The 18,126-nt window shown below is 45.1% G+C and overlaps 1 protein-coding gene across 4 annotated transcripts in view; it reads right to left on the reverse strand.

Annotated features, from left to right (window-relative positions):
* Positions 1-18,126, reverse strand: part of SKI (SKI proto-oncogene) — a 152,132-nt gene that overhangs the window by 14,999 nt on the left and 119,007 nt on the right. For all 4 annotated transcript variants that reach the window (XM_053400668.1, XM_053400670.1, XM_053400669.1 and 1 more), the window contains exon 2: positions 756-878. In XM_053400668.1, the coding sequence (XP_053256643.1) occupies positions 756-878 (123 nt within the window). The remainder of the gene's footprint in view (positions 1-755; positions 879-18,126) is intronic.

Here is an 18,126-nt window from a genome sequence, read left to right on the forward strand (position 1 = left end):
ACCCAACAAAGTCCTACTGCCTGAAATTAATGGTTAATCATGTCTTATTAATTTCAGTAAGTCTATTCTGAGTAGGGCTAACAGGATGCAGCCCATTGTACAGGTGTTTTTCTTTGGAAACAGCACCTAATTAATGTATGGTGTCCTTGATGAAATCTTTTGGGGGCCCTTTCTCTTTACCGTCGTGTTGGAACTGCTCATATGTGGTTTCTTCACCACCACCCCAAGTAGAGTAAAATAAACGAGATTTTTAAACCAAATTTCTGGACTATGGATGTAGGAAACGAAGGAAGCTGCCTTTAGTGTCTAGGCTGACTGACAGTGGCTCTTCATGGTCTCATGTGCAGAAAGGGTTTCCTAACCACCTGCTAACTTTTTCTTTTAGCTGGAGATTGAATTTGAGGCTTTCTACACACAAAACCCCCTTCATGGATCACTGCCTTTTTGTGGCAAAGGGGCTTGAATAACTCAGAGAAGCTATGAGCTATGCTGTGCAGGGCCACCCAAGACGGACAGGTCATAGCTGAGAGTTTAGACTAAATGTGATCTACCTGGAGAAGGAACTGGCAATCCACTCCAGTATTTTGCCAAGAAAACTCCATGGACATAAAAAAGGAGAAGCTTTGAGTAGAAAGTGTGCATTTCCGAGGCACGCTCTGGTTCATGGGCTCACAGAGAGTCGAACACGACTAAGATGACTAGACACAACGACACACAAAACAGGCTCTACCTATGACCAGTCCCCTAAAACTCACCTTGCTGGATGAATTGGACAAGGACCGTAACCAACTAGACTGTTTCTCTTTGTCACCAATTATTGGAGACTGCAAGGAGTCATCTATTTTGGGTTTCTTGGGAGCAGGAGGATCAGACGGTACCTGAAAAGAAGAAAGAAAAGATTTACTGGCTTGAATTTGTATTCCTGTCATTTTCCATTGCATTTTTAGATATTAAACATAGTTCAAACCACCACTAGTTGAACAGGAATACACCCACATGGGGACCATTATCTGAAGAGCAAGGAAGCGTCTGTTCTAATCTATCCTACGAGCTCACAACATTATCTCACAGGATGCATTGTTACAGGTACTGTGACCAGGACCATTCTTTCCTTGTGGACTCCAGGTCACGGGTGAACTATAGGTAGCACACAAAAATTGTACATTGCTGTGTGAGTCCATTAGAAAACACCCTAAAGGCAAGCTACAGTTATACCTTTATCAGAACCAACAAAAATGTCACAGAACAACTGAGGGCATGTGTTCAAGCTCACAGAGGCATATCTACATACATTAAACCATGGTTTAGTGTTATATAACGGAACACATACAGTCTTTCAATAATAATAATAATAATAATAATAATAATAATTTATTATTTGTACCCCGCCCATCTGGCTGGGTTTCCCCAGCCACTCTGGGCGGCTTCCATAGAAACCAAAAATACACTAAAATATCACAGATTAAAAACTTCCCTGAACAGGGCTGCCTTAAGATGTCTTCTGAATGTCAGGTAGTTATTTATCGCTTTGACATCTGATGGGAGGGCGTTCCACAGGGCAGGCGCCACTACCGAGAAGGCCCTCTGCCTGGTTCCCTGTAGCTTTGCTTCTCGCAATGAGGGAACCGCCAGAAGGCCCTCGGCGCTGGACCTCAGCATCCGGGCAGAACGATGGGGGTGGAGACGCTCCTTCAGGTATACTGGGCCGAGGCCGTTTAGGGCTTTAAAGGTCAACACCAGCACTTTGAATTGTGCTCGGAAACGTACTGGGAGCCAATGTAGGTCTTTCAAGACCGGTGTTATATGGTCTCGGCGGCCGCCCCCAGTCACCAGTCTAGCTGCCACATTCTGGATTAGTTGTAGTTTCCGAGTCACCTTCAAAGGTAGCCCCACGTAGAGCGCATTGCAGTAGTCCAAGCGGGAGATAACCAGAGCATGCACCACTCTGGCGAGACAGTCCGCGGGCAGGTAGGGTCTCAGCCTGCGTACCAGGTGGAGTTGGTAGACAGCTGCCCTGGACACAGAATTGACCTGCGCCTCCATGGACAGCTGTGAGTCCAAAATGACTCCCAGGCTGCGCACCTGGTCCTTCAGGGGCACAGTTACCCTATTCAGGACCAGGGAGTCCTCCACACCAGCCCGCCCCCTGTCCCCCAAAAACAGTACTTCTGTCTTGTCAGGATTCAACCTCAATCCATTAGCCGCCATCCATCCTCCAACTGCCTCCAGGCACTCACACAGGACCTTCACCGCCTTCACTGGTTCTGATTTGAAAGAGAGGTAGAGCTGGGTATCATCTGCATATTGATGGACACCCAGTCCAAACCCCCTGATGATCTCTCCCAGTGGCTTCATATAGATGTTAAAAAGCATGGGGGAGAGGACGGAACCCTGAGGCACCCCGCAAGTGAGGGCCCAGGGGTCTGAACACTCATCCCCCACCACCACTTTCTGAACACGGCCCAGGAGGAAGGAGCAAAACCACTGCATAACAGTGCCCCCAGCTCCCAGCCCCTCTAGACGGTCCAGAAGGATGTTATGGTCGATTGTATCAAAGGCCGCTGAGAGATCCAGCAGAACCAGGAAACAACTCTCACCTTTGTCCCTAGCTCGCCGGAGATCATCAACCAGCGCGACCAAGGCAGTTTCAGTCCCATGATGAGGCCTGAATCCTGATTGGAAGGGATCCAAATGGTCCGCATCCTCCAGGCGTGCCTGGAGTTGTTCAGCAACCACGCGCTCAATCACCTTGCCCAAGAATGGAAGATTTGAGACTGGGCGATAGTTGGCCATACTGGCCGGGTCTAAAGATGGTTTTTTAAGAAGCGGTTTAATGACCGCCTCTTTCAGCGGATCTGGGAATGTTCCCTCACAGAGGGAAGCATTCACCACCCCGCAGAGCCCATCGCCCAGCCCTTCCCGGCTTGCTTTTATTAGCCAGGATGGGCAAGGATCAAGGAGACAGGTGGTTGGTTTCACGCGTCCAAGCAGCCTGTCCACATCCTCGGGGGTAACGGATTGAAATTGATTCCATGCAACTTGACCAGACAGAGCTCTAGCACTCTCCCGCCCCAGCCCTGCTCCCACGGTGGTGTCTAGCTCCTTCCGAATATGAGTGATTTTATCTGCAAAAAACTTTGCAAAATCGTTGCAGGAGATCTTGGGGTCTTTACAAGGCCCCGGTGGTAAAGGTGGTTCCGTTAAATTGCGAACCACCTGAAAGAGTCTCCTGCTACTATTTTCTGCAGATGCAATAGAGGCGGTGAAGAAAGTCTTCTTCGCCGTCGCTATCGCCACTTGGTAGGCTCGAAGTTGAGCTCTAACCTGTGTCCGGTCAGATTCGGAGTGAGTTTTTTGCCACCGACGCTCTAGCCGTCTCAGCGATTGTTTCATCGCCCTCAGCTCCGAAGAAAACCACGGGGCTGTCCGGGCTCCATGCAATCGGAGAGGGCGCTTCGGAGCCAGACAGTCGATAGCCCTGGTTAACTCCGCATTCCAGCGGGCCACCAGGGAATCAGCTGAAAGGCCATCAACATGGGATAAAGCATCCCCTACCACTCTCTGGAAACCATCTGGATCCATTAAGTGGCGGGGGCGGACCATCCGAATTGGTCCCACCTCCCTGCAGAGGGGAAGGGTCGCGGAGAAGTCCAGTTGCACCAGGAAGTGATCTGACCATGGCACTTCTTTTGTTTCACTTTTACTTAGTGTCAGATCACCCACGTCACTAGAGGTGAACACCAGGTCTAAGGCATGTCCATGACTATGAGTTGGGCCAAACTTATTCAGGGACAGCCCCATGGAGGCCATGCTTTCCACGAAGTCCCGAGCGGCCCCTTGTAAGGTCGTGTCGGCATGGATGTTAAAATCCCCTAGGACAACCAAACTAGGTGTCTCCAGGAGAAAATCCGCCACGACCTGAAGCAGCTCAGACAGGGAATCCTTGGTGCAGCGGGGAGGTCGGTACACCAAAAGGAATCCTGTACTGCCCCTATTGCCCAACTTCCAGAACATGCACTCAGAAAACTGGATCTTCCCAGTAGGACGCCTGGTGCAAGCTAGTGACTTCCTAAAAATCACTGCAACCCCCCCTCCCCGCCCACATGACCTGGGTTGCTGTGCGTAAGAGAAACCTGGTGGGCAAGCAGCGGCAAGGACAGGCCCATCTGCTTCCTCCAACCAGGTCTCTGTCACACATGCCAGGTCAAATCCTCCATCCACAATCAGGTCGTGGATGGCAGTGGTTTTATTCATCATTGACCTGGCATTACACAGCAACACCTTCAGGTCATGTAGGTTTCCCCTGTTGATTCCAGTATCCATCCGGTCAAGGCCAGACCCGGAGGCAGGGATAGTCTTCAGACAACGACTAAACCTGCCTCCTCGGTAATGACATGGTCTGGTCTTTCAACAGTTTTTTGTTTGTTTTTTAACCATCCTGGGTGTTTTCAACTTCTATAAGTGATTCCTGTCCACCCAGATTTGGGAAAACACTTTAAAATTCATTTCTAGCTATGTTTCCTGGGGAAGGGGTTCAGTACCACTTGACAGAAAACTGACTGGTTTCCCCAAAGCTCTGTGACTGATCTATGTAGTCCTCCAAACTTTAGAACTGCTTTTTAAAAAAGCTAGAGGTGAGAAACAAAATTTCTAGTATATGTTAAAAGACAAACCATTTTAAAAACATATTCTTAAAGAAACCAAGCCTATGAAATCAAAGCATTCAACACTACCTGTCTTTTCCCCACTCACCCCCAAATCAAATTTGCCTGCTACCTTGTTTTCTAATTGTATGCAGAAAGGTGAGTTTTTAAAGCTGTGGTTTTGAATTGGAAAGATTATTTTAGATGAGAACAGGGCAGACTTTGTTATTCTGTTTGCAGTGGTTGTTATGCTGATGACTTCACTGCGCCGCAGCTGCAGGCAGATTCTGGTGGCCTGTTGCCAAGATCTGCTTTGCCTTTTCCACAAGTTGCTCTGCTCGGCCTATAAATCACCCGCAAGCATAAGCAAGCCCTTTTGGCCGCCTGGAACCCTTTTCTCTCCAGGGACACCAGAAGATAAATTCCAAGGGCCCCAATGTGGCTTTGGCAAACAGATTGGTACCTACTGGTTGAACTGGGGCTCTGAAAAAAGCCAGAAAGCCAGCCAGTACAAACAAGATCACTGGGTAGGAGAGGGTGGGTTGAATGACCTCATCGTAATTGCTCTCTCCCCCTACCCTTCAAGGCAGGGAGGGAAGTGTCAATTCCATTTCAAGACCATGCAGTTTCTTCTCATGAAGGGATATGACTGAACATGGAGACAAAGAGACCTATGCTGATAATGATGAGCCACCCAGAGCCCCACAGGTGTGTGCCGGGATGCTATTCTTTTTTCTAAGTGTACTTTCCGGCTCCCAATATGAGCACACAAAGTGGTAGCCCTGTGTGCAGAGTTAACCCTAACCCTCCCCGCTACCGCCATGCCAATTGCCAAATGTGGGAGGATTTGCAAAGTCCATCCTTTCCAAAACTTTATTTCTTTAAAAAAAAACTGATTTGTTTTTGGGCTACCTCAAGAGTGGCAAGGGAACTTTCTGAATCTGTGGATAAGTCAGCATGACTGGAGCAATAATAGTAATAATATTGGTGAAGGGGGAGAAAACTTCCTTCTACTTTTGCAGTTTCTGCCTGTGCAAGAAATAGTGACAGCATCTGAATGATATTTGGCAAGCACTGACAGATCCCAGCCCTGTCCACTGGGGCTGCAAAGTCAGGCTGGGAGGGGACCTGGAATGAGAGGCGGACACAGCAGGTGCTTCAACTCAGTACAGAGATGTGTTTCTTTCTTGCCCATTCCCCCCCTCACTTTTCCCCTCCACCCTCTGCTCATCTGCAGAAAGAGTATTTTGTGCAGACTCGAGACAATCAATTGGGATGGTTAAGAGTGTGTGTGTTTGTGCTGGGGGGTGGGGGTGGGGCAGGAGCCCTGGCACAACAAGCTGAGTGAAGTTTTAAAAGCACGCAGCTGTAAGAAATAGCTAGTACAAAGTGAGGCAACCTAAATAGATTTGCCGAAAGGGGGATGTAGTGGGGAGAATGATAAATATATTATCTTACAAAACACAAACTCAGTCCCTTGCTTTTCCACCATCCCTCTGATCAAGGCAGAAAAAAGAGAAATAGACCTGTCTGTCAATACTATGTTATAAGAGCGTCAGTCTCTTTGCAGCACGCATCTCTCATGGGAACTTTGGAAGCTGCCATTCTCACATGGAGTCAAGCCATTGTTCCATCTAGCTCGCTCAACACGGTCTACTCCGAATGGTAGCAGCTCTCCAGAGCTTCAAGCAGGGGGCATTCCCATCCTCCACCTCCAGATGCCAGAGATTGAACCTGGGACCTTCTGTGTGCAAGGCAAGTGCTCTGCTGCTAAGGCACACAGCTTTTTCTCCCAGCTTATGCCACACAGTGTTAGAAAATTACCAGGTGTCATGAGTGTTTTGCAACTGGAGAGGGTCCAATTGCAATTACATCTCTGGTTGCCAGGCTGGCGACTGACATCTCCATCTGGCTGGCCCCCCTAGCTTTCTTAAGCAGGTAAGCAGAAGAGCTTATTTACTGCATTTATGTCCTACCTTTTTCTCTAAGGAGTACATGGTTCACCCCCTCCCATCTCAGTTAATCCCTATGTTGCCCAGTGAGCTTCATGACTGAGTGGGGATTTGAACCTGATCTCCCAGGTTCTAGTCAGACACTCTAACCACTACACCACACTGCCTTTCTAGAGTATTTCTGCTATGGGGCGGGTATATAAATTAAGGAGGTAAATAAATATGGGGAAAGCAAAATGTCGCTTAGAGAAGGATCTGAAATATTTTCTTGAAGTCTGAATTTGTATTCTAGATTATTTGATTTGATATTTTAATGTGTTGTAAACAACATATTTGTAATGTGTTATAAACCATATTTTTCTTTAAAATATAAAGCAATATAGAAATAAAATTAATGATAATAATAATAAATTCATTGTTTTTAAAAAGTGCTTAGACATTCCATTGTGGCAACTGTAACCTAGGTTTGTATTACAAAAGCCACCACCATGAGTCTAGTCTTGTGAGGCTGAAAGCTGTCCAGTAGTCACATGGACTGCATCAACAAATCTCCACTCTGACAGTTTTGGTTTGCAAAACCAAACTTTCTTGAGTGATGCATCTGCACTGCCTGCACACTCCTATGAATGGTGGTCTAGAAATACAGTGAATGAGTCGGCCTGGTCAATTATTTCTGTGCTGTCCTGGACAGCAACCAAGCATACCTATTCATATCAGGATTGGGGAGTAAAGGAGAAGATTGGAAGATAATAACAGCAACTTCTGTTCAGCTTTTCTTTCATGGCTGTGGAAGAATCTGACATCAAGAGATCGCAACCTTGACCTTGGTCATCAAAATAGTTTTGACTAATGCTTTACTCACTGCATCATAATGACTAGCAAATCTGTGATGGCACAAAGCTTTTGTGGACTAGAGCCCCTTTCACCAGATGCATTTTCCTGTCAATCACATTATCAAAGCCAACGGACAAGTGCATTCTCCATATTTCCAAAGGACAATGGCAGAGTTCAGTGTTGCTGCAAAGTTGCTGCAATGAAAGCCCTTTACGGTACTTCCTAAAGCACTGCAATTACCTGGGAAGAGTTTACTGCAGGGCCAGCTACACAGTCCCATCATGTGTTAAATGTGCTTGTCTGGGTTCCAAAGAAACATGCAGCACCGTATGCTCAAGGGGGTTTGTTTTGGACTTGCTTTTCAAGAATAGAAGCCCCATTTTGCCACATGCCAGACTTCTTCTGAAACCAAGAACACTATCAAAAGCAATCTGTAGAAATTGGGTGTTCAGGGAGCTCAGTGTGTGTGTGTGTGTGTGTGTGTGAGAGAGAGAGAGAGAGAGAGAGAGAGAGAGAGAGAAATCTCTCTCTCTGTGTGTGTGTGTGTGTGTGTGTGTGTGTGTGTGAAATCAACAACCCACTGAGCATGCCTAAGCCTTTGAGTGCACAGGGAAGTAGCTTTTTGGATCCCAGCCAATGCGTTTTGAGAAAGAAACAAGTTGGAAGCCAGATATTTCACCTATGATTCCAAAAGGTGCTTCTTGAAATTTTGGTCCCATCCATCTGAAGGTCATTCCCCATTAATCAGACTAATTTTGGCACTGGCCAAATAGGATCATGCTTGATGTGTCTGGCCAAATTTGCTAGCTCGGCACAGCACAACACTGCAGTAGCAAAGCCGAGCAAGGTTGGTGGGAATAGATTTTTCACCCTCTGCTTCTCAGAACAGCCCCTCCTCCTTCAGGCCAAGCAATAATAATAAAAGCAGCAGGCTAAGTGATAACAGAGCTGGCATGAGCACCTGCTAGTTTCTTTTCAGATGAATGCACCAGCAAAAATTTCAGCACCCAGCAGAAGTGATTTTTCAAGCTTAAGGCGTTCGACAGTGTTATAGCTATCTCCCGAAATTCCCAAATGCCCAAGCATCAAACTATGACACGTTCACATACCAAGAGGCTTCCATTTAACAAATCAGCCTAAACAATCTGTACAGAAATACAAATGCAGCCAAACTCTGGGTCTATTGCAAGCCAATTCTACCCCATCCCTGAACTAATTTTCACATCATCTTGTGGAATGGTATTTTCCTGCATCTTGTGGAATGGTATTTTCTTACTCCTGGTTTTCCACTCCTTTCATCTATAACCATGCTGAACTTTGGGAACCTATTTTATATACCACTGTGGGTTGTTTTCCTTGGGACTGCATGATTCGTAACAAAATGAATATACTAACAACACTGTGAAAGGGATGCTAGTTTGTATGAAGTTTTTGCCTGTGTGGCAGCTTCCTTGTGTGAAAGCATTCTGGCTGGCACTTGAACAAAGCAGCTCATCTTTAAACTAATTTAGAACAATTTCAGCTTGTTTTGAGCTGGATGTCTATAGACACTCCAGAACTAGGAGCATTTCCTGTACTAGTTGAATCACACACACACACACACACACACACACACACACGGAAAAGAAGCTCAATGAAAACACTACTGAGGCCAAGAAGATGGTTTCTGTTTGTGGTTTCCTTGAAGCCCCAAACCGCACAAGAAAACTGGGGAAAGTTTCCAGCTAATGTGGCCTGTTCTCAAGGGAATTATCCCATTATTTTCTGAAGCTGAAAATTTCTGTTGGGCATTTAATTAAAGTTCCTGCACTTCCCAGCAAGCTGCAACAAACTTTGTGGCTGGCCAAGATGCTTTAAGGTCAACAGGTGTGCTGGATGACCTGCTGAATCATCCTCTAATGCTGAAATTCAGCTTTTTTGACCCAGAACTATTCCCCATATCCAATATGGGGGGTGCATCTTAATTTAAGTGAATATATTGTGATTCTATCATTTCTCAATGACCATAAATAATGCCCTTACGCATCAAACTGAAGTCTCTTATACACACCCTTGCCTCGTTGTCCTGCTTCCTTACTCCAACGATTTCCCAATGATTCAAAGAGTTGTGGGCACATGAATGCAATTGATCTACTGCTGCTAATGTCACAACAACATTCCTGCCTGCCTACAAAGAACAACCTTTCTGTGTTTTAAGTTACTGAAGTTCCTATGGGACATTAGAGGGGTTCTTTCCCAGGTGAGAAAGTTATAGCTGTTCAAAGATCTTCTGACTTTCCCTCTCTCTCAGCTTCCAGATAATACCTCTCCTTCCCATATTGGTGAAACAGCCCAAAAGGTGATGGAATAAATATGCACAGATGCTAGATAGGTAAGGCTCCATTTCTAACTGGCACCATTCCAAGGGTGATATATCCTCTTGTGGCTCCAGAGTGGTTTCCAATCCATGGAAGCATAAAGTAATTACTCTGCAAGCATTCACACTAATCACAGTTTCTGTAGTTGATGTCTGGCTGAGAATATAGACTCCCCAGTGTGAAAGTGACTCTTGCAAGCTGGCAGAAAAGTGTGTGGAGGGAGGGAGGGAGGCTACACTTGTGGCTTTGAAAACATCTGACGAACTAGGAGCAGGTGCAAGGGACCCATATGCATGAGGTCTCCTTGGCTCAATTTTTCCATAGCAACCAGGCTGTTAAAGAAAAGAGCAGAGCACACATACCCCATATACTTCCCATCCAATCTTTACACAGAGATTGGACTTGAGTCTGGGTGCTGGACAATGAAGGTGAATGGAGCTGCCCCACCAATCTTAGTGCGCGCACACACACCCTGCCACCCAGCTGCCACCTGTCTGTCTTTTAACTTACAACCAGTCTATGAGGATGCCACTGGCTGTCACCTTCCTCTTTCTTAGTCTCAATGTTGCCTTTTCAGGGGGAAGGATGGGGGGCACAACTAGAATTAGTTGGCTCTGCCTGTCATTGGTTCTGGCTCCACCTACTGTTGGCCTCTCTGCCTTCCAACCCTAGCAACCTTGATAGGCAGCAGCCACCATCAGCGCCAGGGATTCACAGCCTAGCTCAGCAACATCACAGTCATCTCAACCACAGTTGAGGAACAAAAATGCCCTAAATTCACAAAGTTATTGTGAAGATACTGCCCCCTCCAATGCATCCCATCCCATCACTACCAGGGAGCAACTTAAACGCTGTTGCTATAGATCAAATATGAGAGGTGCTTCCCCACCACTACTCCACCCCCTATACTACAAACTCTTGCAAATATTCAGTCCTTATAATTTCTGGAGATGTCATGAAAATAAATGAAAATGTCACTTGATAACAAATGCATTGCGGGGGGTTTTTGAGCTTGATATGCAACACCACAGAATACAAAAGATGCAACGATGGTGCCCGCAAGAAATAATGATGGCCACCAAGGTAATTAGGCAGATTCACGGTGGATAAGGCTACTTATTATTACCCACAATGACTGTGTTGTATCTCTACTGCTAGAGACAGCACGCCTCTGAATACCAGTTGCCCAGAACAACAAATGGAGAAGAGTTATGTTGTGCTGAGGTCCTGCTTGCAGGCTTCCCATAAGTGCCAGGTTGGTCACTGCAAGAACAGGATGCGGGAGAAGGTGGGCCTTTGGCCTGATCCAGCAACTAGGAACTGCTTACGTTCCACATCCTTATGTTAAAATGCTCCTAAATATAAATCAAAATAATTCCCAAATATTTTCAAAACACACTCAGGAGACCTGAATCATCATTTTTGGATTACTTGAAGATGAGAGCACTGCCGAACATGCACAAGAACGTGCACAAACAACTTACAAAAGTAATTAAGACTCATGCAATTATAATGCCGTAGGTGGTAGTCCCCTTCCCCCTCCTTTTATCTTTTCATAGTTTGTGCAGAGAGACAAGATCCGTTCTAACCATGAGTAAGGGTGGAGCTTCCTGTCTTGGCAACTACTTGATAGCTGTTTGTTAAACAAAATGAAGCAGATTTCTCAGAGAGAGAGAGAGAACCACAAGACCCAATGCCGGTCTGATACTGGTTTCCAGAAACCTCAAAGCTAGATTACATGAGAGAGTCAAAGGAACCCCGGAGACGCTAACTGATTTTCTTCCTGAGTAAACAGGTATTGTGCAAGACAAGGCCTGAGACACAGCTTGATTGTGCAGTGCAGAAAAGGTAATTGAGGGACACATAGAGACTTGGTGTATATGGGGGGGGGGATATGAATGAACGTGCCTTTTTTACCAGCCCTTCTGGACAATCTTATGGGGACCACATACCAGTGATGGGTGGATCCAGATGCAAAAGAGGACGAAACAAAATTTTTACCTCTTACACAGTAGGGCAGTTTCTACACACACCTCTATCCTCCATTCAGACAACCAAGAGGCATTACCGTCCCAGACACCTCAGATAGACAGAATACTCAGGAGCATATAAAATAGGATGTGGCCTGGAGAGAGTCCTTTGGCCCCAGGGCTTGAGGTTCCCCACCCCTGGTTTAGGGGCATAGGAATTATACATTGGGAAGAGAGAGATACTATTTCCGCAGCCCCTGTAAATGTATTGAATCAATGCATCTCAGTTGGTCAGAACACCCAGCTGCAAAGATTCAATTTTTCTTGTGTACCAATGGACATTTATTTATTTATTTATCATGGCACACATGATTCTTTTCCCCATTTTATTCTCACAAGGGTCATGTGGGGTAGGTTAGGTGGAGAGTGTGAATGACTGGCAAACACTCATTCAGCAGGAGCTTCATGGCAGAGTATTTGAACCCGGATCTCCCTGGTCCTTGTCCAAGCACATGCACCATTTGCACCTCGCTGGCTATTAAAATGAAGAAAGAGCACCCCCAGAACAATGCTCCAATCAGTGGGACTACAGAACTTGTCAGCCCCAGGTCATGTTTCACTCTCCAAAAGCTACCAAATTGCTGACAGACATGTTTCTGATCTGTACAAAATAAAGAACAATTCCCTTCATGTTTCTTCTCCTTCCAGGGAGTGATCGCTTTAGTTATTTAACCCCTGGCGCCTCCAGTTTTTTAAAAAAATTAATAATCAGGTAGTAGATGATGTGAAAGAGCAGCTGCCCTTAACCCCCATTGTATCCCAACTCCCATCAACCCCAGTCAGCAAGTAAGGGTGGCTGCCCTGAAGAACTACTACCAGTCAGAGTAGACCATAATACTCTGACCTGGTATAAGGTAACTTCCAATGTTCTTATCTGTAAGCGCATACAAGACCAGTACTGGTGGTGGTTGGAGACCATTCTTAACGCTACTTCTTTCACTTGTGGACCTTTGCTGGTAGATATAGAGTCCAGGAGTTAGTTCTACTAATAACTTTTTTATGGAGCAACCCTGCTGATGACTACCTGAACCAAAACTCATTGTGTTAATGATACCTGGAAAGGGAAGACTGAAAACTAGAGAAAGGCACGCAAAGCCACACACTTCCAGAACCTGCAGCTTCACATTGCTTTGTGAAATTGATGACCCTGTTGCCTGGCAGAGTAGATGAGGCAGAGGAGACACTTCCGACTCGCACGCTGATTCACAGTGACCTAAGAAGAGTTACTGAAACTCAGGTGGCGCGATAAAATGGCAACAATCAGGGTGCAAGCACAGATCATAAAATGAGAAGCTAAAAGGCAAAGAGGCGTCAAAGTGTGCCGGTGTTAGAGGGCTCTATGGGATATAAAAGCAGCAGAAGTATTTCTTCTAAATTCAATGAATTATGTCGAGGGTGGGGAGACTGCAACCCTCCAGATATAGAGAGATGGATAGACAGATATTTGCATTAGTGACTAGCCTCTGCAATTTGGGGGTAAGGTACAAACACGTATGAACACAACTTACCAGACTCAAAACACCAGCCATTACAAAGTATAAACAGAAGAATGCAACAATGCACATAATAAAATAATATTAGCAAACTCGTTTATAATTTAAACAATTTAAAACTATCATGGCCTCTATTTTAAAGGCAGCTGCTAGAAGTTTTAATGTCTTTGTTGTCCTTGATCTTCGTCTGTATAGTGGAAAATCTAATAATAATCAGCCGAACTTCCTGAAAATATATTATATTCTGGGAGTTGTTGGAATCCAACTTTGATCAGCTCCAGCAAGCATGGGCAATGGTCAGGGATGATGGGAGTTGTAGTCCAGCAACATCTGGAGGGCCAGATGTCAGGTGAGGAGAACCTTTGGCCCTCCAGATGTTGCTTAACTCCCATCTTCCCTGACCATTGGTCATGCTGTTGTAGTTCGGTAACATCTTAAGGGCCAAAAGTTCCCTTCACCTGCATTATGTTGGTAACTGCATTGCACATCATGAATGCAAATCAGTGGCTGTGTGGGGAGTAGAACTTTAATGCAACCTTCCCCAACCTAGTGCTGCTCTCTCATCACTGGCCATGCTAGCTGGGGCTGAAGGGAGATGGGAGTCCAACAACATAGGTAGGGAAATCCCTGTCCTAGGCACTATTACTGAAAATACCCTGTCCTAAGTCAAATGAACTTTGATGGCTGCCAGATACAGAGCAACAAAGATACAAGCAAAATTATATAAAATAATAAACCTACTTAAGTTCTATCTTCTTGGCTTGTCTGGAAGTAGCCAAAATTTAGGCATATTATGAAGTATCAGTGTGTAAGAAGCTGAGACTTACTCTAACAAATGTGTATGGGGATATATATTCTGTGGGCTGCTTTAAAAAAATATTTAGTCTGGTACAGACTGACAGGCATAAACAAGATGGCTCGGTTTAAGCCCAGAAGCATTGCAGAAGGAAGATTTAATTGCATTCTGACTGTATATATTTAAAGAAAGAAAAAGCTACCTCTGTCTAAACAATCCATTCTAGGTAATGCTTAACTTCAGTCTAGGAGTATTTTATTTTATTTTTTAAACTAGGTTTTGTGGTTCAGGTGGCAGGGATCCAGACTCCTAGAGCAAAGGCATCTCTGTCTCGTGTCTCCCAAGTGGAAATATTTCACTCTGTCATTTTGAGATGCCTATTTGCTTTCCAGGTCCTGCTCTCCCCAATGTTGTCTTCTGGCTGCCACTTTGTCGCTCCACAACGGACCCATGGGGAAATGTCGTGCAAGCCGCAATCTGGGGGAACTTCAGGGGGGAAATGGGGTTTGAAACATGGCTTTGCAAAAAATAGCCAAATGTTCCTTGAAGAGAGCCAGTGGGCTAAGAATACTGCACACAGTTGTGGCCCATCTTTCCCCACATGAAATCTGGAGCGGGGAAAGGGAAAAGTTCGGGAAACAGCTTGGGGGAGACTGAAAAGATTAGGAAACTCCAGTATGGCCAAGTTCTAAGATCAAGAAGGAAGCAGAGAAGCGGTACATAGAATTGTGTAATGATAAAAGTTTAAAGAGGTATCTGCCCTCAAGTCTTTACTCCTACACCACTGCTTGAATTGCAGAACATATTACCAGCAGTGTTGCCATCAGTTAAAGGGATCAGATAGACGGTAAGCCAACAGTGCTAAGCTACAAGAATCAAAAGCCTGGCATTTGTAGGACAGACCAAAGCTCAGAGGTAGAGCTTCTGCTTTGCATTCAAAAGGTTTGATCTCAAGACATTACCAGGTAGGGCTGGGAGAGTTTACTATCTTGAAACCCTAGAGAGCTGCTGCCATTTAGTGTTGACAATATTGAGCTAGACAGGCCAATCATCTGACTTGGTTCCTATGTTCTATGCTGGTTCAATGCAACTTCCTGAATTCCATCTCTGGCCAACTGTTCTCAACAGATGGCCAGTGTTTGGTGGTAGAAGGGAGAAAGAGGTCCTGAGCAGTGCTAGTTCCTGAAGAGGCTCTGTCTGACTCTCGCTCTCTCTCCCTTTCAGACCCCCTAATCTCGTTTCCCTTGTAGAATACCCTCTGTGAAGTATGCACAATGAAGCAGAATTCAAATGCTTTCCTGTGGGAGGGAAAAAAAATCACAGCTGTGGTTCCGAATTCCCAAACCTGGAGCTTTATAGTTGCACCCAAACATTTTGTTTCTTTTCCTTTGCAAAGATCTGGCTGGGTTTCAGTGTGGTGCAACTTAAACTGACAATAGAAGAATTGCACATATTATATATATAAATGACAAATGAGCCTATTGCTACTTAACAGTTTGTACCTCCTGCTATCCCTTTAGCAAAACAACAAGAACAACGAAACAGGTCCTACAAGCTTGGCTCAAAATAACAAAATGCCTTTTATTTTTTCTGGTTTTCCCTCTTCAGAATGTGCTATATGTGATTTGAGCTATTCTTAAAAAGGTTATGGCATTACCAATAATAAAGAGAACTTCACATTTTCTGGCACACTCCTGTGGTGCTATCTGTGTCACTATTGGCAAAAAAAAAAAAAAAAAAATTCAACAGACACGTTTGAGAAGCTATAGCAAGCAATGAGTTCAGCTTATGAATTTCTGCCCACTGCCCAGCAGTTTAAAGGCCCAAACCTTTCAGACAATGTCAACAAACCTAGTGGTGGGCAGTTCTGGGAGAAGAGAACCAGCTGTTCCTCTGCAGGGCTGCAGAATACGGTGCAATCACAACTAATGAAATGAGATTCCCAGCAACTGGTTTTAAGAGGCATACTGCCTCCCAACAGAGATTTCATTTAGGGCAAGACCAGATTTTTCAAAGGTTGTCTGAACCAGTCCCAGAAATGGCTGAATGTAGCAAGGAGCAACAGTATAAGAAGCTGAGCCATGGCAAACTCAGATGAGAAAGCAAAACCCAGAAATAAACTAATAATAATATTTATTTCATTAATGGTGACTTCATTGTCATTTTTAAAGAACCATTAATAGCTTGCATGCTCCTCCATCTGCTGAATTTTATTTTAAGGCCTAAAAAAGTTCACCTGTGAAACAGATCACATGGCAGCAGCCTGCAGTATGCTGGGTGTTGACGCTTTCTTCAAGGCCATGGTTAATATATAGTATCTGCAAACGGGGGCTATTTTCCAGCCTGCTAAGACTGCTGTGTGTTAGTTAGGGCTGAGACCTTTGTTTCTGACAGAATTACCGTACCTTTAAACAATGAACAATAGGAAGAAACTCAAAATGCACTGCTATTGCACCCTTCAAATTTCTGGCTGTCACTCCAAAGGACAACAATTCAATTTTTGATCTATATGCTGTATGTCTGTCTCTAATACAGTGGCTCCCAAACTCAACACTACCACCACCATGGGCCACTTGAACATTGCTGAGGGCTGCTCCCCCCTCAGCAATTCTTAAAGTTGGGGTGTGGGTGGCTTACCACTTATCCCTGATTCCACTATTATGAATCAGTGCCCCCTTCCCCCCAAGTTCTTTTCCCTCACAGGTGTTCCAAACATAGGTAAACACACCTTTGGGGCACCTTCTCAAAAAAGGGGGCAATTGAAGCACAGGCATGGAATGGGCCATGCACACACACACACACACACACACACACACACACACGGCCCCTGCACTACTATGTTCGAAATCTCTGCTCAAAAGAAGCTGATTTTCTGAAATGGCACCAGAGAACCAAACTGCTACCCATCTTTGTGCATAACAAGTAAGCTTACTGCGTACAAATAAATAAACATGATCTTCTCCAATTGCCACCTTTAAACAAAATTGTGCAAGGGTTATAATTTTAACTTTTCGTTTCTCTTATGCTTCAGATACATCTTCACAATGGGAAAACCGCAACTTTGGAACTTTGGTGTGTTGCTCTATCTATATATTAAGCAGAAGTCAGATTTGGTTTACAGTTCCGAGAAGCTGAATGCCAGACATAAACAGCTTTTCTCCTTGATGTTACTCCCAGACACCCACAGGATTGACCAAGCTAAATAATTCCGGAGAGGATTTGCGGGAATTAAACCCACCCAGCCCACTCAGATCCGACAGCATCCTTGCTCACAACAGCATGATAAACACACAGCTCATTCTGGGATAGATGGGCAGCTGGGAGCCAGCATAACATAAATGAGAAATGAGTTTCTCCCAGTCCTACCTGGAGATAACTGGGGTTTGAACCTGGGAACTTTTGCATGCAAAGTAGATGTTCCACCACTGAGCTACAATCCACCTGGCAGTGTGGAGTGCAACTGTTCAGTCATGCTCTCTTCCAGTATATTCCACCCCTGCCCTCTTTGCAAAATACTCTAGCCCCCTTCCCCTACAGTTCCTTTCCCTGTGGTCAGTCAAGAGTTTAGGGCCATTGAGGAGGCTCAGTTCTCATTGGGATGCTTGGGGTGTGTCTCCCCCTTATTTTGTTGAACTTCTGCATAACTTTCGGTTACCCCAAGCCTTCTGCCTCTTCCCCCTTGTATCTGGAAGGTGATATCCTTGACTTCTTAAGGACCAGCACTTAAAAGACTTGAGGTCCCCATTATTAATTTTATGTATTTCTTAACTTCCAGAAATACAGAACCATCAACTTGTTGGTTGCGGTTCAAGGAAGTCCCAGGTACAATCCCCAGCATCTCTCTTCCTCCCCTCTTCTTGTGATCCTGACCAGTGTCAAAATATGGACAGTGCAGTACAGTGGTTAGCGTGCCAGACTAGAGCCATGAAAACCTTGATTCAAATCCTCACTTAGTCATGATATGCACTGGGGGACCTTGGGCCAGTAACTCTCTCTTTCATGTCAAAAGGTTGTTGAGCTA

This window comes from Podarcis raffonei, chromosome 8 (assembly GCF_027172205.1).
Source record: "Podarcis raffonei isolate rPodRaf1 chromosome 8, rPodRaf1.pri, whole genome shotgun sequence".
NCBI classification, from domain to species: domain Eukaryota; kingdom Metazoa; phylum Chordata; class Lepidosauria; order Squamata; family Lacertidae; genus Podarcis; species Podarcis raffonei.